Source organism: Colias croceus, chromosome 22 (assembly GCF_905220415.1).
Source record: "Colias croceus chromosome 22, ilColCroc2.1".
Taxonomy (NCBI): Eukaryota; Metazoa; Arthropoda; class Insecta; order Lepidoptera; family Pieridae; genus Colias; species Colias croceus.
The window spans coordinates 2,228,454-2,255,407 of record NC_059558.1 but is presented as its reverse complement, the minus strand read 5'-3'; the positions used below and the strand labels follow the sequence as shown (position 1 = coordinate 2,255,407).

Sequence of the window (26,954 nt, the reverse complement as noted above, 5' to 3'; positions counted from 1 at the left end):
CACAATTATATTATAATCTACTTATTTAAATCAGAAAATATAAAAATACATAGATATTATAAATAATAATATAGGACTGATAATACAATCCTCGTCAAACAAATGACCACTCTGAAGTGTGCTACAAGTTGAGATGCAAATACAATATACAATGAGTTAGAGAAGGATAGACTGATTGTGATTTAAGATTGACTTCAGAGTGGTCACGGTTTACACATTTTTTTTTAATTATATTTTATTTTATTAAAATAATTTTTGTTATCAGTCATTGTAATGAAAATTAATTAAAAGCCTCTTTTTATTGCAAACATATTGATACATTTTAATTACTTTTTTAAGGAAATTACGTCAAATTATTCAATGTTTATTAATACTATATGGCCTATTTTTCATATCTATTTTGATAAAATAAAAAAATGTGTCTGTTGGTAACATCTTGAATTTTAAATAAATGTATGATTTTTTTAATTAATCTAAGAGCTGCATCGATTTTAATGCAACTTCCAATGTCATTTCTTAAAATATTAGGGATTTACACGTTAAAAATTTATATTTTTAAACCCTAAAACACTGACTTGATTGATATTATTAATTATTCAGATAGCATCATAAATAATAATTATTAGCATTTAAAATATTGCATAATAAATTGTAGCCTCAAATTAGTAAATACACAATATTCAAATAGGTACTTATGCTAATTACTATATAGGAACATTCTTTAAACAGTCACAATGTCATTTTTTACTATGTATGTGTTATATCACATTCAAAAAACTTAAACTGTTTCAATAATATTACTTAAATATACAGAATTATTCTACATCTTTCTTTCCTACTGTCCTTTCTTTCTTTGGTCGTAAATCATTATAAATCTCTTCTAGACTTCTGTTTCTTGTTTCAGGAACGCTAAATATAACATACAATGCTGTTAAAAGACACATAGTGCCAAAGAAGTAAAATGCTGCGTAGACTCCTATTGATTTTGCTAGCGGCTTGAAGAAGAGTAATTGGAAGAAGTCAGCTATGGAAGCGATCGCCATGGTTGTTGCTAACACTGACCCACGGTACTGTCAAGAGAAATATAATTACGGTTATTTTATGGTTGAAAAATGTTACTTTTTAGAATACGTAAGGTTCGAAGGTTCGACGAGGTTTCGACAAAAATCATAGTGAGTATCACCTATTTATTTTGTCGTTGATCGTGCGTTTCTTTTAAAAAATGCTGAAAATTACTTTAGTGATTCCAATAAAATAGCTTGAAACTATTTATATTAAGAAAAGCAGAACACGCACCGAAATCTGGATAATCTAAGCGACTCACCTTTTAATTTCAGTATCTAATCACGGACTTTCACAGCTATTTCCACATAAAAAAGGAACAATATTATTTTAATGACTATTCCTAGAAATTGCTTGCATCGCAGTGTCATTATTAGCCAAAATTTCAAAGTAAACCTACACAATATACATATTAAAAACAAAATGAAATAAATAATAGCACAGCCAAAGCCATACATAATATCTCCACAAAACTCACCTTATAAGAGAATATTTCACCCGTGATCACCACAGATATAGGCATAAGACCAGCCGCATCACAGAAGATGCACAAACACAGGGTGATGACAGGGATCCAGGCTGAGGTGGTGATGTTCAGGTCGGTGATGAGGAACCACGTGGCGAGCAGGCACATGCTCAGGCCAGATGCGAGACAGGTGATGATCATGAGTTTCTGGAAGATAAGATAATTGGTTATAGATGAACATAGACGTTATTAGACGGGAACATGTTTATATTAGTAAAGAAAATATAGTAAAGGACGAGATATTGTTACAGTTCTATACAAATTGAGTCGCTTAACGATTATTTTTTGAATAAAAGTATTTGTCTGCTCTTAACGTAAAAAAATAAGCCCACAAAGATTCTGCATATTCCATTTTGGCAACGATTTCATAAATTCTCCGCGCTTATTTTTCGAAACGTGACTATATTATCTTTTCTCGTTGAAAGAACTATACAACTATTTTGTTTTACTTCAACTAGTTGTTTCTGTGATAAGCTGGTAAACTCAGATAAAATTTTCACCGTTATAACATTTATGCAACAATGTTAGTTGCCATACGCCTCAAATACGGTTTGGCCCATTCCTAGAACATTTTTATGCATTTTTGGTGACTCTTGTGACATAAAAGTGACATAAAATCAGTTAATTACTATTTCTATACATCTAACATCACAAGGGTTTCATTACATAACAACGCTTGCCGGATCAGCTTGTATTACATAGAATTTACCTTTCTACGGCTATCTTGTATTTATACAGACCTTTCTCCCACACCTCTCCACGACACTCGACGCTAGCAGCGACCCACTCAGCTGTACGACCCCCAACATCATAGCTTGCTGGTTAGGGCTTAGTACCAGACCCGTGTCTTCTTTAGATGCCAGGTTGAAGATGTCACCAGCGAAGTTCAGGACTGGTACCGCACCACAGACTTCTCTGGAGAGAGCCGCGACCAGGGCTATTTGGAACGCCTTGGAGAGGATTTTGTCTGTTACTGAAATATTAACATTCATCATCATCAGCCCATATACGTTCCCACTGCTGGGACACGGGTCTCCTATGAGGGTACAGTGCGGGTTGGCGGATGTCACATGTCGTCGAACTTTTGATTCTTATTCCGATATATCGGTTTCCTCACGATGTTTTCCTTCACCGTTCGAGCGGTAATGATGTCACACCATGCGCAGATAAATTGAAAAATCAATTTATTTCCTGCGCGCTCACCTGGTCTCGAACCACGGACTTATCGATTCAAAGTTCGAGGTCTCACCACTGAGCCACTGCTCATTATATTTACATTCACAGACGTTAGAATTACGTTGAGGGTTATTGATTAAGCTGTACAAACAAGATGCTTGTATATTGGTAGCTATATTATAAGAAGTGAGAATGATTGCACTCAATTCATCTTTCTATTCAAGTTTTTGGATTGAATAAATCAGGTTCAGTGGCTTTGAAACAATACTATAAAATAGCGAAGAAAGTTGCTCAGAAAAGTAGGAATTTTCGTATGCTTATCGAACATTTAAATATAGTTTTGACAATCTATTTTTTACAATAATAGCGCGCAATAAGAGCAGACGGGTGAAACCGCGGAGTACAGCTAGTAAATAATATTCTTACGTATGCTTTTCAACATGAATTGTTTGTTCTCTTCGTCCTTTCTTTGTTCTTTCGTTATAACCTCTAGTTCTTCATGTATCACCGTGTCCATAGAATTTCGGCATCTGAGCCAAGCTAGTGCAGATGCTGCTTCCTGAAATAATAATAATTAACATAGATAAAAAAAACTATGGAAATAGAATACAAATAAATTATTGTATTGTCACTGATCCTTGATAAGAGTACCTGTTTTATTTAAATCTGTCCGTTTTTTACCAACCAAGTTGAGTTGGGATAAAATAGTTATAGAATCAGGAATCATTTTTGCTAATGTAAGATTTTTTTACTGTTCCATATTTTTTTTTATTTATCCATTCTAGTTTTTAAACTCATGAACGTAGAATGGATAAATTTATTCCTTGTTGTTTAACTTTTAGTTGGTTTGATTAACTAACTTTAATGAAATATTACTTTATAATTATAATAATTTATAATGCATATTGAATATTTCGTACCTCAACTTTTCCTTTCTTCACAAGGTACGAGGGTGACTCCGGCATCGCAAGGAAGACCACAAAATGTACGACAGGTATTGCTAAGAACACCCATAAAATGGTAGTGTAATTTAAAAGGTCGCCAATGATGTAGGCGAATAGACTGCCTGTGCCTGCAAAAAGTGCTCCCTGAAATGTACATAAAATGATAACAATACCACAGAATTATAAGTACTCTGTTAATACTATGCTGAATACTCGAGTTTTTTGGAATTAAAGAAATTGCAAGTCATCAATAAATGTTAAATTGTAATAAGCAACGAAATTCTAAATATATTGGAATTAAATAATTGGTTTGTTCAATAAACGTAATAAATTTCTCATTTTCAGCAGGCGCTAAATTTTATTGATATTGTAACTTGCATTAATAAAAAAAAAACACCTGTTTGTCTAAATAATCGATGGTAATTGTAAAAGTATGTAATTAAATGTAAATGACGTTTCGAAAGTGCTTCTCAAAGAAGTCTAATTGAATAAATAAATGTTTGAGTTTGAGTTTAATCCAAAACACAACACACGACAGTAAAAAAAAAATGAGACCGTAAAAGAACTCAAAGAAGTTCAAAGAACTTACCCAGCATCCCAAAGCGCCTCGTATACTGTCCTCACTAATCTCCTTTATGTAAGTAGGACAGGTGACACACGACCCGGCCATGATGATTCCAACCAGGGTCCGAGCTATTATGAACACCCAGATGTTCATGGAACATAGCTTGAGCAGCCATATTGCCTGAAACAGTTACATTTATATTTTTTGGAAATAAAGTTTATTGTTGTTGTTGTTGTTGTTGTTATTTAAATAGGTTCTGGAAGGTTCTAGAAGATTTAATTAAAACGACAAATAGTGTACATAGGTACTGTTATCTGTGAGATTTTTTATAAATTTTATCATTACAAATAGTAGGTAATTAAAACGATTGTTTTTTTTTTGTAAAATGCGAATTTGAAGAATATTTTTTGTTGCATAGTGTATTTATCAAGGAAATGAAAGCACATGCAACATTCTCTATCTAATTTTTAAGTCTGCAATATTTTGTATAGTTTCTATGTTTTAATCTGTTATCCTTCCTCGATAAATAGACGGAAGTCTACACAGTACACGTCATATTTCAATTCGAATCGGTAGGTAGTTCCTGAGATTAGCGCGTTCAACCAAACAATATCTATCTATCATCACAATACATATAGGTATAAATGAAGATCAATAATACTTACTGCCCCAGCCAGAGACATGAATAGCAGCGTGGTTTTCCTACCCAGTCTGTCTCCCAAATACGCCATGAGGTAAGTAGCTGGCACACATGATAGATACGGTAGTGATGCCATCCAGGATATCTGGAATATTTAACAAAAATCAAACTTTATGATAGATAAAGGATCATAAAGTTTGGAAGATTTTGTTTGTTTGTGTAACAATGAGCTTTAAACTTAGTGGTTTTCAAAATATATTACTAGTTGCTAAAGATTACATTAATATCCTGAATGTTTTTTTTTTTGCTTTGTTTCGTTCCGGGTTAATCTGACCAGTGCCGTCTTTACCATAGGGGCACAGGGGGCCAGTGCCCAGGGCCCCCCATCGTCAGGGGGCCCCCCTGGAGGAAATGTAGGACTGACAATTTTTCTCACATAAATCTCAAAATATTTTATTAAAAAGCAATACAGCTTTTTAATGCCAGAACGTCAGATCATTTTCAGATTTATTCGAATCAAAACATCTATGTTATTACAAGGTTATTACATGGAATAATTCGAGTGATTCGAACACCATTATAATTAACTTATCAGACATTTACTCGAATTATTTATTTACTTATTAACGTAATCTAATATATATTATAAAGGCGAAAGTTTGTATGGATGTATGGATGTATGGATGCATGGATGTATGGATGTATGGATGTTTGTTACTCTTTCACGTAAAAACTACTGAACCGATTACAATGAAATTTAGCACACATATAGAGGGTAACTTGGATTAACACATAGGATAGTTTTTATCCCGGAAATCCCACGGGAACGGGAACTATGCGGGTTTTCCTTTGCAAACGCGGGCGAAGCCGGGGAGGAAATCTAGTATAATATATTTTTACTTGAATTATTTTGAGATTTATGAAAATTACTAACAAGTCTAAGTTTACAGAATAGCATACAAGGGCGTTGTGACAAAACTTTAATCTCTGGGCCTCTAGACAAGTGGCAGAAACGCTAGAGAATAGAATCAACTATTGATACTAATTGATATAAGCTTATGACGTTTTGCTAATGTTTCGGTCACACTTCCAAGGACGACGACGACCACGACCAAAATTCCCATCCAGCCGAAATTTGGTGAAATTATTAAAAACACAATCTATACTTAATATAATAAAGCTGAAGAGTTTGTTTTTTTGTTTGAACGCGCTAATCTCGGGAACTACTGGTCCGATTTGAAAAATTATTTCGGTGCTAAATAGCCCACTTCTTTGGCAAGATTATAAGATACCAAAATCGTTGAGTTACTCCATGACGTTACGGTATTGTTATGATGCAACCTTGAAATTTTTCTCTCAACGCGCCTAAAGAAGTTTCACTTCAAAAATATATTAAAATTTCCTGACCTTCTGTTACTACGAAAAAAATTTTTCTTAAAAGTCAACAGATATTATAGGTTTTTCGTGATTTTTACCGAAACGGTAAGTTTTATCATATAACTACTTTTACCCAAATTGTAGATCATAAAATTATCTATACAAAAGAAACAATACATTATTTTCCTAAGATGTAGCTTCCTACCATTTTCTAAGATATAACGATTTATAAACTCATTCCATCCTTATAATATGCACACGTTTCTTAAATCACTTCACACCTAAATGATTTTATGAGAAAACTTATCGTTTCAGTATAAATCGCGAAATCACCTATTTTTTTATTTATTTATAACCTGGAATATGTTTTTTAATTCACGTACCGGAATGACAGTTAATTTTGAATTTTATTTTTAGTAATCCTTATTCCTTTGAACAATTTTACTAATTTTCTGCTGGATATGAAATTTTGTAGTTTTAAAGGTCCTAGAATTTAGTGAACTCTGTTCACACCGGACCATTTCTATACGAATAGATGACAAGCGTTTTGACTTTTGCCATTTGCCTAGGCTTTGAATAAATTATGTTAATAACGCACGCAATAATTTTGATCAATATGAAACAGCTACGAAAGAAAAAATCCAGATGCAAATTAAAAAGATAAATTTGAAAAAGAGAAAGGTATAAATTTATAAAAGAACCGAACCGACTCGAACCCGCATCCTTCGCGCCATTCCGGGGCGGATGCTTGACCAACTCAGCCACTCGTGACCCGCCGCCGGAGCAATCGAATTTATTCTATTCCTTCAGTTTTATGTGTCTTAAGGGACACACCGCACGCCATCTATTGAGATGATTTAACAACCATCTCAACCAATATGAAGCACTTTTCAGTGAATACAATATTGTAACGATGGAACACGACCTTTTTTGTTGAATTTATATTTTATTTATAAAGCATTTGAGTGCCATAAAACCTAAAATATAAATTTAAAGAGAAAGGTAATTTGAAAAAGTAATTCTTAAAATATTTCTTAATTAAATTTAATTAAAGTCAACTTTGGAGCGCCATTACAGTAGCAGCGTTTCAAATGAATTATATAAAAAAAAATAAGGAAAAAAAGTTTCCTCAAAAGACCATATTATAATACAACATTGGTCAGAAGTAACTTTTTTGTAAAATGTATAAAAAAATGGAGCAAAAATTTTACATAGAAATTTTCTTTAAGTTTTCTTATTACTTCTTTAAGTTTCAATTTAGGGCAAAAACATAATATATAATTGTGGGAAAAAATTTGCGTACCTAGTTTGATTTCTTTATATTTCAAAGGGCCCCCAATTCTTGTGTGCCCAAGGGCCCCGGCATAGTCTAAGACGGCCCTGAATCTGACCTGTGAAATATCATGTGGCTTGTAAGTAAATCTGCATAATGATATTATGTAAAAAATATCCCTGTCTGTGTGCGTCTGTTAAGTTTGAAATGATACATATAAAATGAAACAATATATGTATGCCACAATTTGCCTGCCACTCAGTGCAATAAACAAATGCGATTTTCAGTGGTTGCCTTGCTGACATCGGTGGTAAGTGTTTAATATGTAATAACGATTCAAAAGTGCTTCTAAAAGAAGTCTAATTGAATAAATAAATGTTTGAGTTTGAGTTTAACAGTGGATGTAGGTATGTATGTTATCACGCCTGAACTACTGAAACAGCCATACAACAACAACTATTGTAGGTGAAGCCTGGCCAGGTGAACTAATAGCAACAATAATATAAATATTTTACTCAAAGACCGTCAAATTGGCACTTTAAATTATTCCACTTGCATTCTTCACTAATAAATAATTAAATAATGTAATACTTAGTGTAATTAACATGTTAACTATGTTATTTTTATCTTGTCTACGTACAACATATTACTTTTCTTGTATTTTACGATCGCATTGAAAAATAGACTGTTATTTCATATCAGTAATGTATTTTTATTGTTAGTAATCACTGTATATTGAAAATATGCATATTGATAACGCAGTGTAAAAAATATTACAAAAAAAGACAAATAATCTATATATATAAAACTCAAAGGTGACTGATATAGTGATCTATCAACGCACAGCCCAAACCACTGGACGTATCGGGCTGAAATTTGGCATGCAGGTAGATGTTAGGACGTAGGCATCCGCTAAGAAAGGATTTCCCGAAATTCTTGCGGGAACGGGGAAAAACGGGGATGCACGTACAAAGTCGTGGGCAGAAGCTAGTATGAATATTGAATATAAATTAGACATTTTTTGGTGCTATCATTAATTTACTCTGATTATATTATTATTGGTTGATTTTAGATGAAGTCATTTAAATTTAAATAGATTCTTTAGTAAAGAGAATTCATCAGAGAATTCATTCAGAGCTAAAAGATGTAATAGTTTGGGTTAAAATTACTTGAGAAATTTTTAAAGAATACTTTGAAAAAATTAGATCACACGGGCGGATCAGGCGAGATTCCAACCCGCATATTTTACCATAAATTGTATTTTTAATTACTTGTCTATAATAATATTATAAGTTATTAAACTAAATGAATAATAGAAACAATGCAAGTTGCAGCTGAGGAGCGTATTTTATATTATACTAGCGGTCAGCCCCGGCTTCGCCCGTGGTACATATTTCGCAATAAAAAGTAGCCTATGTCCTTTCTCGGGTATCAAAATATCTCCATACCAAATTTCATGCAAATTGGTTCAGTAGTTTAGGCGTGATTGAGTAACAGACAGACAGACAGAGTTACTTTCGCATTTATAATATTAGTATGGATTCCTAATAATATAAACATTTCAAAAACTAAAAACTATCTGGAAAATATTCACGCTCATAAAAAATATACCTTCTAGATGACAATTATTGATTAACTTGATGACTCTACAATACTAGTGTATAACAAAATTGGAATTGAACATTTTGCTTGTAAGCGTTGATTAGAATTTAATCGATATATTTCTAATTACATGAAATGGTATTGACTTAAGCTATAATATATTTGTGATGCAGTTAATAAATAGTTCTTACACGTGTTTAAATATACATGAATATATATTTTCGTGAAATGGATAAATAATTTTCAACAACTACGGGGCACAGGGAATAAATAAATCGTTAAAATGACAAACTGAAGGAAAAATGCTATAGGAAATCTATCTTCTATTACCAATGACCTATTAGTCTATTACCTACTATATATTTTAATGTTATAAAGCTGAAGAGTTTGTTTGTTTGAACGCGATAATCTCACGTACGACTGGTCCGATTTGAAAAATGATTTCGGTGTTAGATAACATAAAACCACGGGGCACAGCTAGTCCATACTATTGTTTATGATTAGGTAATAAACGTAGAATACTATTATCTACAACACAGATCTGCTATAACTAAACTAATGTTATAAACGGGAAATTTTGGATTTTTAATCCAAAAACTTCTCCGCCGTGTTCACCGCTTAAATTCAAATTCAAATTCAAATTTCATTTATTTACAAGAATGTAGTTACAAAAAAGGTGTTGTTACAATATTAAGGCGCTAATACATTCTACCCACTATTTGGGTGTGCACTTATGCTAATACTAGCCCACGACTTTGTACGTGCATCCCCATTTTTCCCCGTTCCCGCAAGAATTTCGGGAAATCCTTTCTTAGGGGACGCCTACGTTATGACTCTACCTGCATGCCAAATTTCAGCCCGATACGTCCAGTGGTTTGGGCTGTGCGTTGATAGATCACTATATCAGTCACCTTTGAGTTTTATATATATATTATATATATATATAGATTACTGCTATAAACAGCTAAGCGTTCCCAGGACAAACGTTTAATTAATAATAGTTAATTATTTACCTCTCCATCAGTAAGAGGTACTCCTTTAGGCGATTCATTTGACTGCAGCAGTAAGGTCATTGGCGACATCCATCCTATACACGTTCCGTAGGTGAAAATGGGCAGACAAACTGAAAAAATTGTATTAATTTGTTAATGTAATATCTTCATAGTGGATTAATGAGACTACATTTATCAATCCTACTAATATTATAAATGCGAAAGTTTGTGAGGATGTATGTGTTTGTTACTCTTTCACGTAAATACTACTGAACCGATTACAATGAATGCTTTGCGGGTTTTTCTTTCAAAATGCGGGCGAAGCCGCGGGCGGAAAGCTAGTAGTTAGATAATTAAATGAATTAGAGAATAACGTTTTCGACTGGGATAGAAGTAAGTTAAATTAATTTTAAAAACGTTTTTATTATCATTATAGTTCATAAAAATATCATTAAATCACAATTAAAAATAACTTAATTACGTGCATTATATCGAAATGACTTCGGCGTATAAAAATACTTTGAAGTTTGAACTATGTATTCTTTTTTTTAGTCATCAAATGTATAATTTAAATTTGAAAAATGTTATGAAAATGGGTAGGTACCGTTTCGGAGGAGTTTATTCATGTATCGCAATATAATATATCCATACTAATATTATAAATGCGAAAGTTAACTCTGTCTGTCTGTCTGTTACTCAATCACGCCTAAACTACTGAACCAATTTTCATGAAATTTGGTATGGAGATATTTTGATACCCGAGAAAGGACATAGGCTACTTTTTATCCCGGGAAAATGACGCAATCCCGGAAATCCCACGGGAACGGAAACTAAGCGGGTTTTTCTTTGACTGCGCGGGCGAAGCCGCGGGCGGAAACCTAGTATACCATAATATATTTATAATTAGTAATTTCTATTCTTTAATTGTAATAAATGTGAAACTTTACTATTCTGTTTACGTATTTAATAATATTTGTATGAACTCATAAGGGAAGGCACTGTTTTCTGAAACACAGTTAATAACCTAGTTCAGAAGACAGAGCAAAATTATTGTGAACCGAATATGTAAAATTTGCTAATAAATATTATTTTATTTTTTATTATTATTAATTAAATAACCTTTTTGAATTAAAAGATCCGTAACAATAATGAAAGCGAGACATAATCGAATATACCTATTATAAAAATATATAAAAAAAATACTTACTCAAAACAGCACATATTATTTGATTTATTTTACTCCCATCTCCGAAGAAACTCAGCCTTTTCATACCTAAGTTAAACCTGAAATGAAAACAAATTCTTATCGCGCAATTATTTACAATGCATTAAAATCAATTACACACTAGAAAGCGGAGATTAAACACATTTAAAATTAATTTATACAAATACATATTTAACAATATTGTAAGCAGGAAATTTAATATAATTTCAATTTTTTTTTCCAAATATTTAAAGGTAGAAAAAAGTTCATAAAAATCAGTCTAGCTGTTACGGAGGAGCGAGAAACTAACACAACATAATATTATATCTCATGGATTTTAATATAATATATATAGAAGATGTGTAGCATTTTTCAATGCTTTTAATTAATTTGAAGATAATTTTGACTCGACATCGTTTCAATTAGTATGTATATTGAATTGTAATTTATTTAAGTGTTTAATTTATGAGTGACTAGCTGTTCCCCGCGGTTTTACCTGCATTGATCCTGTTTGTTACCGTTAGCTATTAGCGTGATGACATAATATAGCCTTCCTCGATAAATGGGCTATCTAACAACGAAATAATTTTTCAAATTGGACCAGTAGTTCCTGAGATAAGCAAGATCAAACAAACAAACTCTTCAGTTTTATAATATTAAGTAGGCATAGAACTATAGAGTATAGATCCTAGTAAAGCCAAAAGACTTCTCTATTAATTTCACACGTAATTTGTCGTTAGTTATAACAGGTCTTAAGCAATAGTTTATAAAATGGCCAAGCGTGTTTCGGTCACATACGGAAGGTTCCGTATTTATTTTTTCTATTTTGTTTGATTTTAGTTTCAACTGAATTAACCATACTTTTAAAAGTATGTTGTCGTTCACCCCGGGATATTAAAAAATAAATCTATAAAAGTAAGTAATTTTAAAGCGGAGCAAATCCGAAAAACCAAAGTTATTTAAGTCCAATCAGCTCATTATTAAACTGTGGTTAAGTTTAACTTTTTTATAATATTTACTATTGACATAAATCTATATTTTATAGTTAGCTATAGAATATATGGGGATCTAATTACTTGTTTTATGTATATATTCTGTCTTTTTAGTATACAGAACCCTAAAAATGGTCGTAGGTCGTATATCGGATGACCCTAGTTAAAAGATAATGGCATTAAACAAGCCATTGTGAATTGTGATCACTTTAATAAAGTGCTCTTTATTTGATGCAATAAATGACAATAGATTGAACTTGGCCCTTACTTCTGTTAATGTAAAAAAAATAGTTAAGGAGGTAAATTTAATAATTAATTTGTTTTAATTTTAATTTTATTTATTGTAATTTGTATTCTGTGTTAATTGTGTTTGTGGAGTCAAATAAACGATCTTTCTTTCTTTCTTTATTTCTTTAAATAAGTATATGATTTTCCTATAATAATAGCGTAACATTCATTAACAAGTCAGCTAAATAAAACAAATTACGACTTTATTAATTTCAAGTATGTAATATGTATTCTATAGTTCTAACACGGCCATTTGGTGGTCAATATTTTTAATTCGATCAAATTCTCCTATTTACATAGCAGTAATATTTCAAGGGAAAGTGATGGTGCTAGACGATGTACACAGGGTGTCCCACTGTTGGTATATCAAGGAGGTTATAGTAAAAAATATTTATAAAATTCCAAACGTATTTTTTTTTTCAAGAAGGTGAATGACCCATAACAAGCAACCCACCCAACTTTGCCACCAGCACTTGAGCTATCGTTTAAGATTATGTTTTCATAGACAAAATGCTCTCATTAGAGAAGCGGCACCTATATGCCGACGCGAAGCTAGAGAAGAAAACATGGATTTTCAGGAAAAATTTAGCAAACAATTTTTGACGTAATTTTGTTGTTTAAGTATTTTTTATGTGACCATTGAATGCAAAACTACGAGTCTCTTCGCGCTTAGTATACCAAAAGCCAATAGTGGGACACTCTGTATAGCTGTCATTTTTCGGCCCTAGAAATGATAATGCTGATTGTACGGGGGCAGACGAAAACTGGGTATAAGATAGAACACATAAATACGTATAGTATAGCAAAGTACGTATTATTTAACATTATAATTCATTTTTTTTAGAAGTAGGTTAAACTTTATTATTTTTGCTTGAATGTTAATTAAGCGGTCATTAAAATTATATTAAATGTCCTTGGAATGTTCATGATTATAAACGATCAATAAATTACTTCATATTAAAAGAACAATGTCCTCTCTGACTGTCTGTTCGTTATTATCTCAGCCCCCGGAATCACAGACACAAATCAATTGAAAATCTATTGTGTCGTGGCCGGATCGGGCCGCTCAGGGCTCAATGGGTTATTATAGTATGTTAGTTTGAAAGAATCGAACCTAGCATCGTTTTAGCATTTACAAAATATAACAAGGAACTAGCTTTCAACCCGCAGCTTCGCACGCGTTTTCAAAGAAAAACCCGCATAGTTCCCGTTCCCGTGGGATTTTCGGGATAAAACCTATCCTATGTGTTAATCCAAGTTACCCTCTATATGTGTGCTAAATTTCATAGTATTTGATAATTTCATTTCGGTAGTATTTACGTCAAAGAGTAACAAACACACACATACACATCCTCACAAACTTTCGCATTTATAATATTAGTAGGACTACGAGTACGTAACTAAGTATAATAATATCTTTTATTTCCTTGTACAAACAAACTTACACTCGTGATTAACTATTTTAATTACAGTGCAGTTTTTAATTACTTACATGAGTTACATTAAATGAGTAAAATTTGAATATTATTAACTCATTTCTTTTGGTATAAATGTCTGAATATGTAGAAAATGTATAAATTACCTTAATGTGACCATATTTTCCTTTCACAGATACAAGATCCAAACGTAAAAAAACTATCGTTTTGTTACACTTTAATTATTATTATTTTTGATTTTTTATATTCACTGACATTTAAAATAAAATACACACAAAAACAACACTCGTTCTCAAGCCGTATGTTCTGAAGCTCTTTTATGACTAGAAATGTGGGTAGTTATAATTTATATTCACAAAATACCCTCTACTTTGCAACTTTCTGGTCCGGTAACACAAAATTATTTTATGTAGCTATAAAATTTATTACCTAGTCAAAAACAATATTATAGATAACATAATAATATAATTGTTTTGAGTAGTATAAATCGTTTTGAGTTCATAGCTAAAAACTATAACGTTTTATAAAAAAAAAACTATTTTATAACATATTGGCAATGAAAATATTTCAATATTCTCATCATACCCAACGAAATGACTTCATTCATGGTTATTGATCGTCCCAAAATCACGCTGTATCGAAAAATAGCACGGTATCCCGAAATACCGAGATCGCGGTAATTATTTTTTTATGTCATTACAAATAATTTCCAGCCCTACCTAATACAGTCATTTTATACCCTAAAATAATCTCTATAAATAGGATACAATTTCCTACATACCTGCCAATTATGGCTCTGATCACTATTTATATTAACGCACGTCTTGTAACCACTCTTGTCGATATCTTTCTTCGTATTGTTCTCAAAGACTCACGTACAGTATTTCATGTTGCGGATAGTTGGTAGAATTTGACATTTTCAAATTGTTCGGTTTGTGACTTATTTTTTTAAGTTGGGGGTAGAATTTATTAAAATCCTTTCTTAGACGATTCCTATATCATAATCCGTCGCTAATTTCATTGATAAATCTATCAGTCATTCAGTCACCTTTGCGTTTTATTACAAGGAAAAATGACCACATGTGTTAAAATGATTTTATTTTTCAAAATATAAAAAATTAAAAACACATGAATTTCAAATTAAGTCATTAAAGGATTAATTCATTCTTAAAATAGTGTTACATAATGTGCAAAACACTACAGTAAAAATGTGAAGAAGAAAATTAAAAAGTGTTGACCCGTATCCGAAAAATGTCCTTATAGTTAAAAATGCAGTTATCCTTATAAAATACATACTTATACATATTATAATCACACAATTACAGTTTTAGATATTCTACAATAGACGAGGGTTTATCGTAAAACTTTGCATGTATAATGTCTATAATTTGATTTATTACTTGCTCGTTAATTCCTAGGAAAACGTTTACATGGTTTTATATTTACACTTTTCTAGATATCAATAATATGCAATATAACTATTTGCTATTCATTTCGTATAAAAAATTGGGAGTGTTTATTTTATTAATTACATGGGCGTAGCCTAGCCATGGGCTCAAGGTGGGGCAACAATAAAAAATAATATGTAACTAGCAACTGTATGTACCAAGTATGTACCCAAAGTTATATCCAGGTCTTCAAATTCCGGCGGTACAGCCGCCGGCATTTCCGAAGGCATTCGCGAAGGCATTCGCGATGGCATTCGCGAAGGCATTCGCGAAGACATTTGCGATGGCATTCGCGAAGGCATTTGCGATGGCATTTGCGAAGGCATTTGCGAAGGCATTCGCGAAGGCACTCGCGAAGGCATTCGCGAAGGCATTCACAAAGGCATTTGCGAAGGCATTTGCGATGGCGAATAAGTGTAAAGTAAAAAGTATCAGTGAGTTGTAGAACGTGTAAAACAACAAAAGTGAAATTGGATAAGTTAGTGGGGTAACTAATTGGGGTACTATACTCATTTTTCTTACAGTTCATGTAACATAGAAACCTCAGCTATTTTCTTTTTTCGTGTGTAATTCGTTATTCGAATTATTCTTATTCAAAACACCTAATAAGGTGTTTTGAATAATTTTTGAACAATAGTTCACCTACCACACCACGAAATAGATCAAAAAATCTTCAGCCGTTTGGTCGCTGGGCGTATGACACTTGTTAGGTGTTAGTCAGTCAAAAGAGTTAGTATAGGTACTTACTTCAATTTTTAGATTTGGTTAGGTATCTAGTATCTACCTACCTTCTAGGTTAAAGCTAGAGTGGGGCAAGTGCCCCTCCCTGCCCCACCGTGGCTACGCCCATGATTAATTAGACAAATTTTCATTTTATAAATTTCCCACTTTCACAGCAGCATATTATAATTTAACAGTATTGACATAAACTGAACGTTAATTGAAGCACATTTAATTTCGTGACAGTATATATATTCGAAATTACGTGATTGTAAAAACAATTTAACTTTTGTTCAATAGACTATTGCTTATTTTGCGATTATATGCTAGGAGACGTCAGACGTGTAACTTCTGTGTATGTTTGTAGAGATATCTAGAGTGCAAAAATGTAAAACAGATTTCGCTCATTTTATTATATTATACTTACTTATAAGAAAACGATAGAATTTAGAAAATATAATACCTATAGTGAAGTTTTGAAGATTTTTTGTCATCTTCATAATTCTGACCGCCTCCTTGGTACAGTGGTTGACGCGTGAGCGTAGAACCGAGGGGTCCTGGGTTCGATTCCCGGTGGAGACGAAGAAAAAAAAATGTCTCGGTCTGGTAGGACACAGAAGGCTGATCACCTACTTGTCCCTAAAGAAAATCGATCAGTGAAACAGATGTATGCATAATGCATCTGCCCCTTACCCCACTACGGGGACACGGGACTTCACACACACACTTTTTCATAATTATGTCCAGTTTATTTATTTATTGTTTACAAAATAAATAATCTGGACATAATAAGAATCATTTACCAGCACACGTCTTTTTCTTATACAATCAACTAGGTTTCAGCCCGCGGCTTCGCCCGCGCATTCAAAGAAAACCCCGCATAGTTCCCATTCCCGTAGGATTTCCGGGATTGCGTCATTTTCCCGGGATAAAAAGTAGCCTATGTCCTTTCTCGGGTATCAAAATATCTCCATACTTCATGAAAATTGGTTCAGTAGTTTAGGAGTGATTGAGTAACAGACTAACAGACAGACAGACAGAGTTACTTTCGCATTTATAATATTAGTATGGATAATATAGTATATATATTATGAATAGTATGGAGTTCTAAAACTGAGTTTAAATCATGTATTCTAGGAAAATAGTCTAAATTGAGCACTAGATTGATAACGTTACGTAACGTAACGTTGTTTTGAAGTCACCCAAGCATTCATAATTATATATAATCGTATATAACGACTTATATAGTATGTACTTTAGTTAAAAATATCTACGTTATCGCAGGGATACAAATTTTACAGACGATTTTGAAAATAAGACGCATACATTTGACCCGGTGGGAAAGAAGCGAGTAAATCTGACTAGAAGTTAAATCATAACCTATCCTATCCTACTAATATTTTAAACGAGAAAGTTTGTGAGGATATGGTGAGGATGGATGTACATAATTATGTATGTGTATGTATGTATGTTTGTTACTCTTTCACACAAATAGTAGTAAACCGATTAAAACGAAATATAGTGCACATATAGAGGGTAACTTTCATTAACACATAAGATTAACACATAAGAGTTTTATCTCGGAAATCCCGGAACGGGAACTATGCGGGTTTTACTTTAAAAACGCGGGCAATTCGTGGGCGGAACGCTTGTAATTAATAATACTTATAGACATAGTTAATACAAAACAACAAAATAGGTTATCAATTCCATACGCTTGTTTATTATTGGAACTACGAAATATAGGTACTTAACTAGCTTACCGCCCGCGGCTTCGCCCGCTCTGTCTAAATCCTAATAAATTATATACTAAAACCTTCCTCTTGAATCACTCTATCTATTAAAAAAACCGCATCAAAAACCGTTGCGTATTTTTAAAGATTTATGCATACAAAGGGACATAGGGACAGAGAAAGCGACTTTGTTTTATACTATGTAGTGATGATAATATAATTATTATTATTAAAATAACTACTTAATAATCTATTTGGGATTCCAAACAAATAGGTAGGTACCCACATATTATATAGTTTTATTTCTAACAGCTATTTTTATTTGTTTATATTTTGTCAGTGAAAATGTGAAGATTTGTTCACGAGTTTAAAGAAAATATGTTTATATTGAGAAATGTGAAGCAAACATCAACTATTGAACGTTTATTTCTTCCTGATTTATATTTACAATTTTTTTACCATATTCTTAAATCTATCTTCAAGCGTAGAGTGAATAGGTAGGTACCTTCTAGGGAAGCGCGTTCCATCTTAGACCACATCTCAGCTTAACATCAGGCGAGATTGTGGTCAAGCGCTTCCCTATTCCCAATAAAAAAATTGCGTAAAACAAGCAAAGAAAATTTTTCTTTATATTACCGAAATAATCACAACAATCCGATACTCTGTGTTTGCAAAAAATGAACAAACAGACAAACCTATTTATAAACAACCAGGACCTTACCTAACAATGTCTGAGACGCCCACTCGAGATAAAATTAAAGCATCCTAGAATCGTAATTCCCTGTTCAATTATATAATAAATGATAATACATGCCATTTGCTCTTGTATTTTGAACTCACACACAATGTCAAACAATTTAATTCTATTTTTAAGCTATTGCATAGCTTCTATCGTGGGCCTTGAGCGCGGGGACCGAATCGAGAAATTCCGTAACGAAAAAACCTCACGCTCCCCACTCCGACGGGCGGAGGTGTGGCTTGAAGGCATAGCATGCAATAGCTTTACCGCGGCAGTCCCGCGTATTTACAAACTATACATAGCCAGAACGCAACCATAGGAAACTGCTCGTGTATACTTTGTAATGCTGTTTTTAAGTTTGTTATTACAAAATATACACGAATTTTGCGTACTGATCGTGTATACTTTGTAACGCGGATGCTTGCTTCTTCGTTCCAAACTATACACGATCAGTACGCAAAATATAACTAAATATACCTACTACACCACTTACGCTTGAGCGAAATAATAAATAGGCGTAGGCAATCAAAGACTTGTACAGCTATATAATTATCTATCTACTTTTATTCTTCTTGATTGATTCAGTAAAATATGGAATAAAAATATTATTAGGTGAGCTTAGAAAAATAAATAGGTAACAGATATAAGTTATCTATGGGTTAGTTTAGGTTCGTGTTTTTTTTAATTACACAAAAATAGGAGCCCCGCGAAGCGGGGCTCCGTCGCCTCGCAACCTTCTTCTTCTGGACTTATTAGGTTCTTACATTTTAGCACTATTGTCATTGTCATTGTCACTAGTGTATTGTAAGTCGTGCAGTATAGTGGGGAACGAAGACACAAGCATCCTGGATACAAAAAATATACGATCAGTACGCAACATTACATACACAATACACATGCATTTTAATAATAGATTTCAAAACAGCAATACAATAATATAAACGCGAGCAATGGAAAGACGCCGCGCTTACTCCGAAACATACACGATTAGTCCGCATGCGTACTGGCGCTGTATATTTTGGAGCGCTATTCTTACTTACTTCACTACAAAGTATACGCGAGTACTTGCGTACTGCTGTTGTATAGATTGGAAGAACTTTGTAAAAAAGTTATTTCCAAACTATACGTGATTAGTTTCACACCGTTGCGTACAGTGTGCCTAGTGCGAGTTTTCATCGAGTACGAAACGTTCTTAGATTACAAAATAAAAGACAGATGGAGCGTTGCCGAACTAAACCGAATAATTTATCGTCATTTTCAATAAAGCTATGTGTGCTGTCATTTCGTACGTACACGGTGCTTTTGTGTGCGTGTAATGTTGCCAGATATTGAAAAATTTCCCAAATTTTTCCCCGACTACGCAAAAAAGAGGGTTATGTTTTTCGAGTTTATGGATGTATACTATAATATAAACCGTTGGACCGATTTTGAGTTGTGAGGTTTCATTGCAATGATCTGAATTATTATGTTAGTGGCGGTAGTGACGTAGGCTATATACATAAATGAGAAGTCAAGTTTTAATTTTTATTTAAATTCTTTTATTACATAAAGTACCTGCCTACTAAAGTTATATATGGACAAAAAAAATGTATTCAATTTTTTATTAAATAAATTACATAAAAAAGTTTCAATATTAACTATAATAATTATATTATTTTTTATTTTTCATAATATATGAATACGAATAGCGGTAGTTTTTAGTCGAGAATACGGGACACTTTATTTTCATCATATACATCATGGAGTTCACATAAATTAAATCGCTAGCGAAAACGACTATGACGTTTTTAAGCTTTATAAAAGTAATATTATTAAAATAATCATGAACCTTTAGTGCACTATACAAATAATCACATTCACGATCGAATAATCCAACAGCATTATAGGTCTACCAGAATCTGATGGCATATTTATATTTAAGAAATAAAAGATTTTCATGTGGCAATTTATTTGACAACTATCAAATTGGTTGTCAAATTATTTGTCTTTTTTGCAGTTGATGAATAATTTTTAGGATTTTGTCTAAAAAATCTTCGAAAATGTCGAAAAAGCAGCTGCGATCACAAGCAATAGGTGTTGTTTATAATATGTATAGAAAAACATTCGATGAAAAAGGGTCAAACACATCACAATTTTCAAATTTGAAGATTTTATTGGTACATTGGACTTACCCGTTTTGATACTTTAAATTAAAATAATATTATATGTAGGTAACTATAATATTGTTTGTTGATTAGAATATAATTTTATGAAAACTTATTACAGGAGTTTCCAATACGGCTAATAGTCAAGTCCAAGCTGTAAAGTCAATTTTATAATGTGTGTATCTGTTAATACTTACGAAAATAAACATAGTTTTATTTTATTTTTTATTTTATTTAATAAAAAATTATGAGCAGTTTTGATCTACATTATGATTATATCGATATTTTCACATGGCATACTGGTAATGAATAATATACAAATATAGGAATGTGTTAATAATAATATGTATTACCTGTATAAAAGTAATATGTATAATTGTATATTATACATGTAAGTATGTACCTACATAATATTAAGTGGATATCTCATTATTAAGTACAGTATTGTCCATTTATGTAATGTGACAAATGATATTGAGGACAAAATAAAAAATAAGCAGTATCAAGATCGTTCAGTCCATTTTCCCTAGGGTTGCACACTCCAAATTTTGATTTCCCTAATTGCCATCAGATTCTGGTTTACCTATACCCTGAAGATCCTTTAACCATTTTACCGTTTTACCAATAAAAATGGCAAATTCATTTTCAAAATACTGGCAACATACGTTGAAGTTTTGTATTCCTTCATATCTGTAAAATTATTATTCGTATTAAAGAAATAAATCAGCCAAATAATCTACAGAAAACTTGTGAAACGATGTTTTATCTTTTTTTTTTATTTTCGGGAACAAATTTTACAGCGTTTTATTATCACAAGACGGCATTTTTTTACTAAAATTGCAAACCCTTTTTGACGTATTGCATGACACTATATGCGCTATAGCACTGGTGCAGCGACGTATTTGTTTTTGATTTCGTATTTTCTTTGACAAGGGCGGCGGGCGGTTGTCATGCTCCATCTGTACTTTATTTTGTAATCTAAGGAAACGTTACTATCGCGTTTGCGTCACAGCCGAATTAGTATGGGAAATCGAACAGAGCCCCTAGCGGACGTATGGGGAAGCTTTGATTCCCCATACAAATTTCGCTGTGACGCAGACGCGATAGTAACGTTTCGTACTCGATGAAAACTCGCACTAGGCACACTGGCCTTGTATAGTTTGGAAAGACGCGGCAGTCCCCGAGTGCCACACGTTTTTTTTATACATGTATGTAAATGGTCACAAGTCACAACCATATTTTTAACGACAGGTGGCCTATTTGCCCCTTTGCTACTTCTGCCATAAAAAAGTAAATGTTGAGCCAAAATTTTTGTATAGAATTCAATATTACTAGGTACCTACTTAATTATATGACATGATACCTACATACAGTTAAAAATCTAACTTAAAAAATTCCCACTGAATTGAAATTATAATACACTAGCAAACTGGGCGAACTCCGTTTCGCCACCAGAGACACCATTTCTTTGCTATAAACCTCACGGAGCCCGAGACTTTTCCAACAAATGCAAAACTTATATTTATAAATTTATAAATGCAAAACCGTTGAAATCGGTTGGTGCGTTCTGGAGTTAAGGCGTCAGGAAGGAAAATCCGACTTATTTTTATATAGTAGATAACTACAAATACAAAAGAATCAAACTAAATTAAGGAATAAAATAACAATGAATAATATTTCAAATTTCAATGCCAACCAACACGTGGTGTATAATTTTAAAACTATGTTATTTAATTTCAAACACTTAAACAAATAACATACCGTAACTGAAAGAAGAAATAACTCTTAGGAAACCTTTTCATGTTGTTAGGTTTTCGAATACGTTTCATGTTAAACTCGAACATTTTTTTAAATAAAATTGGTAAAACACAATTTAAGAAACACTGGTTTTTAGTAAAACAGAAAACCAACTATAAAACTATTATAATATTATGTGTGTATTTAGATTTCTTTTTTCGCGTGTTTTCATACCTACTTCTTTATCTTTGCTTATAATAAAAAAATATGTATGTCAGGTTGCATATTATGTACTGATTACAAAATTTCTATTTTAACGTTTTTACTGATGTTTTAGTAAAGATGGTAATATAATTTAAATAAATAATATAAAAATAATTCATTGTTTATTCAATTTATGGAATATATTATTGTAAATAAAACTACTTTTTTATTATATTGCCTTCATTACTTCACTTCACTTTAATCTATGTGTATAAATCGGGTTGCCCGGTAGAGATGACCAGTAACATAATAAGGTTCACTTTTCCCACACTGTGTCTCTGTTCGCTTTTCATATAAATAAATTCGCAGATGAAACCACGAGTATGGACCAGTTTTTATTATCTATATTTGATCATTTATCAGAGATAATAACTGGCAACATTTAAATCTATAAATGATATCGCCGCGGCCGTCCCCGGAGAATAAAATGATAATCGCCATTATCATAGTTTTATTGTTATGCAATATTTGAAGCCGACGTAGCCTAATACGTCTATACAATTTTTTTTGTAATTTTTCTCCTGTAATCCACAAAGTTATAAGATATTACAATAATATTCACTGCTTCTTCCCAGAACATATTCGTACTAGAAAATATTATAAAGATATAATACGTTTACGTAAAATATATAAACGTAAAACTCCGTCCTTCTAAAAGAAACTTAGTATTTGTGTTATTTTATTTTATTAAAGTGAAACTTTTATTACATCGTCTCAAACTTTTTGGTCTGTGTAGCGCATGTCGCGTGTATCGCGGCTGCCGAGTAGGTATACCTACTCGGCACGCGACATGCGCTACACAAAGCAGTGTTCGGAACCGTTCGAACAGTTTCACTTTTACCGTGGATAAAACCACACAACATTTTTTTTCTTTATATTAAACTAAACAATACTGTTTTAGATTTATAAGCTTAAGATGTTTCATTTTTATATTTTTGGTAATAATGCCGCCATAAAATAAAAATATTATGCACTAAAATTATTTTGGCGTTTTCAACATAAAATACGTAAGTAATTCGGAACACGATGAAGTGTCACAGGAATCATCATAGGTGAAAAGGACTATAGATACGAGATATTTTTTCAAAATTTTTTGAAGTGAAACTTCTTAAGGCGAGAGCAAAATTTCAATGTCGCGTCATGGAGTTAAAGGCGATGATTTGGTATTTTTGAAACTTGTCAAGAAGTTTTAGTTCTGACACGTGTGCTCGGCACACACGCTCTTTTTTATAACACATGGTCTTAAATAAGGAAATAGTTAAAACACTTAAAACTTTACCTATTTTTCGTTCCATTTGGTAATAACGGAGTTTTACAATCAACACTACCGCACTGCATTTTACTATAAACAAAGTAATAATTAAATGTATATTATTATACATTTTATCTTCTCGTAAGCCGGTCAAGTTATGATTATTTGAGTGGAGTTGTTTACAATCTTGCAAATTGTACTAGATATCTATATTATAGTACCTACAGTGGTTCTTCTCCGTAGATACTGCTTTCCGAAGCGGTGGTAAATGTTAAAAATATGTAATGACGTTTCAAAAGTGCTTCTCGAAGAAGTCTAATTGAATAAAATATAAATGTTTGAGTTTGAGTTTGAGTTTAATTAATTATACTTACTAGGGATGCGCCGAATACCGAATACATATTCGGTATTCGGCATATTCGGCATCTTTTTCACTATTCGTATTCGGCCGAATTATTCGGTTTAGGTGCCGAATATATTCGGTATGAGTATTTCTACTTTCTTGGCTATAGAACTAAATAAATAACTTCATATTATGAATGATTTATGTCATACTATACACAAGTCAAAGAAATCCTATGAAGAATGTTTGAACCTAAGGTATACAGGGTGTAATCGTTAAGTGTGCACAGGCGATTATTCCGTAACTATAACAGATATCAAAGAACCTTAAACTGATATTGAAAGTACTATACCTAATGAGTAAAATGACAATAATAATTTTTTAAAAATAAAACGAGAAATATCCAAAAATGTTACATGAAAAGCTCCCATACATTGTCCCATACAATGTTCGAGACGACATCCTCGATTTGGAATACCATTGTATTCCACATCGAGCTCTATTTACAGTCTCTAAATGAACTTTCATTAAAATTTGCGAAATAATTATAGCACAAAATCAAATAACAAAGCAAAACCTTTCATATTAAATGTTTGAAATAGTCATATTTCATACTAAATGTATGGGAGCGTTTCATGTAACATTTTTGGATATTTCTCGTTTTATTTTTAAAAAGTTATTATTGTCAATTTACTCATTAGGTATAGTACTTTCAATATGAGTTAAAAGTTTTTTGATATCTGTAATAGTTATGGAATAATCGCCTGTGCACACTTAACGATTACACCCTGTATAAAATAAATCGATCATTACATTTCAAACCAAAGTTTATTTTGTAAATTTACATAAACATAATTTAATCATGTTTATTATTTAGTCAGTATTTAATATTTATAATACTTTAAATCCTGAAGTCTGAAGACAATGCTTTTAGTCCCAATAGAAAATGACATTACGTCCGCTCATATTGCAAACACTAACTTAAAGTAAAAATATAAAAATTTTAAACAATTTAAAAATTTTAATAATTTGTGCGAAGTTTCAACACAACTGAGACGGCACGGAGTGCGCGGGCGATATACGCGGGTGGCGGGTGGTGAGGTAAGGCTCGCTCGTCACCGAGCCGGCAGCTACTTGCGACCCGTTAGAACCGGTTTACGCATCAAAACACGTCAAAACATTGCACCGAATAATTCGGCCCAATATTCGGTTCGGTAAGGTTCTAACCGAATAGTATTCGGTATTCGGTTATTCGGTGAAACCACTATTCGGCGCATCTCTAAATTACTTAGGTACCTAATTATTTTTCGTAACCAAAATTGACTTGCAAGGGTCATGCACATAGATATAATACTGATAAGTTTAATATGTTTATTGAATTATTTCGTTTGTCAACAAAAAACGAGATAGGTAGGTAGTATTGTTCCTACCTACAATGTAACAGTAACATAGAAACAACGTATTATTACACGAAATGCATTTTATACACTAAAATTTTAACGGTTTTTCAACATGATTTATTCAATAAATTATTTTATACACGCCACGTTTCAAATATTTACCAAAGAGCAGATTTTTATCCGAATACGCTAGAGCAATTAATTTTTTTAATTGATTTTCATTTAATTACTTTTTAAGAAAATCTCCTAAATTATAATAATATCTTATAACATTGGATTGAAAAAAAGAATAACTAATAGATACATAATCACAGAAAGATACGCCAAATGTGTCGCTTAGCGCAAAACTTGACAACGGCTGAACCAATTTCGTTAATAATTCTTCTTTTTATAATATTCGTTGAACTACGAGGGTGGTTCTTAATGCAGAAAAACGTAAACATGTACCACGGGCGGAGCCGGGGTCGACCGCTAGTTAATTATTTGCGCCTGTCATTTTACTTCAAGACAAGCTTTGAATCATGAAATGATAAATATTTAAGAAGGAGTATAAAAATAAATGAGGTTATTGTCATTGGAATTTCAATAACTAAATAATATTTGCATATGTTTTAAAATAGGTACATAGAGTCTATAATAATTTTAACGTAAAATAATATTATGAATATATTTATGTTGCAGTTGTGGCTTATTAAAGACCTTTGACTTTAAGGAAAAAGTCGGGGTTTAGCTCTAGATTTGTGTAAATGGTAAATTAATTTTACAATTATCAGTTCTGTTCAATCAGTGAAGGAAAAATAAGAGTGAACATCATAGAACATCATCTGCAAGTCATCTGCAGGCAACTGTGTTGAATCAAACATTTCATAATGATGATATTATCTATACTAATATTATAAAGCTGAAGGGTTTGTTTGTTTGAACGCGCTAATCTCAGGAATTTGAATTCTTTCGGTGTTAGATAGCCCATTTATCGAGGAAGGTCTTTAACATCATCCTAAGACCAACAGGAGCTGGTTTTAGAACATTGGAACTCATATAAAAATGATGAAATATTACCAGTCTTATTACAGGCGCGGTCCCAGCCTGACATTTTG

The 26,954-nt window shown here is 32.3% G+C and overlaps 1 protein-coding gene across 5 annotated transcripts; it reads right to left on the bottom strand.

Annotated features, from left to right (window-relative positions):
• Positions 1-25,779, bottom strand: LOC123701922 (facilitated trehalose transporter Tret1-like). Of its 5 annotated transcripts, none has more exons than XM_045649543.1 (10): positions 25,754-25,779; positions 11,365-11,441; positions 10,179-10,288; positions 4,939-5,058; positions 4,298-4,453; positions 3,685-3,852; positions 3,191-3,323; positions 2,329-2,561; positions 1,541-1,735; positions 1-1,070 (listed from the first exon to the last, which is right to left on the bottom strand). In XM_045649543.1, the coding sequence occupies exons 2-10, from the start codon at positions 11,426-11,428 to the stop codon at positions 816-818; spliced, it is 1,434 nt and encodes a 477-aa protein (XP_045505499.1). In that variant the 5' UTR covers positions 11,429-11,441; positions 25,754-25,779; the 3' UTR covers positions 1-815. The 5 variants fall into 5 exon arrangements, with proteins under 5 accessions (XP_045505499.1, XP_045505496.1, XP_045505498.1 ...); XM_045649540.1 differs by lacking the exon at positions 25,754-25,779 and adding an exon at positions 24,142-24,251; XM_045649542.1 differs by lacking the exon at positions 25,754-25,779 and adding an exon at positions 14,859-14,936.
• Positions 25,780-26,954: the final 1,175 nt, after the last annotated feature.

What these genes read in the sequence shown, in the direction of transcription:
- LOC123701922 (XM_045649540.1), bottom strand. Translation starts at nt 24,200, where the DNA reads ATGCAGTGCGGTAGTGTTGATTGTAAAACTCCGTTATTACCAAATGGA. An exon ending in TGAAGAAAGGAAAAGTTGAG is followed by an intron (nt 3,324 to 3,684) that starts GTACGAAATATT and finishes TTATTATTTCAG; the next exon opens with GAAGCAGCATCTGCACTAGC. An exon ending in ATTCATGTTGAAAAGCATAC is followed by an intron (nt 2,562 to 3,190) that starts GTAAGAATATTA and finishes TTAATATTTCAG; the next exon opens with TAACAGACAAAATCCTCTCC.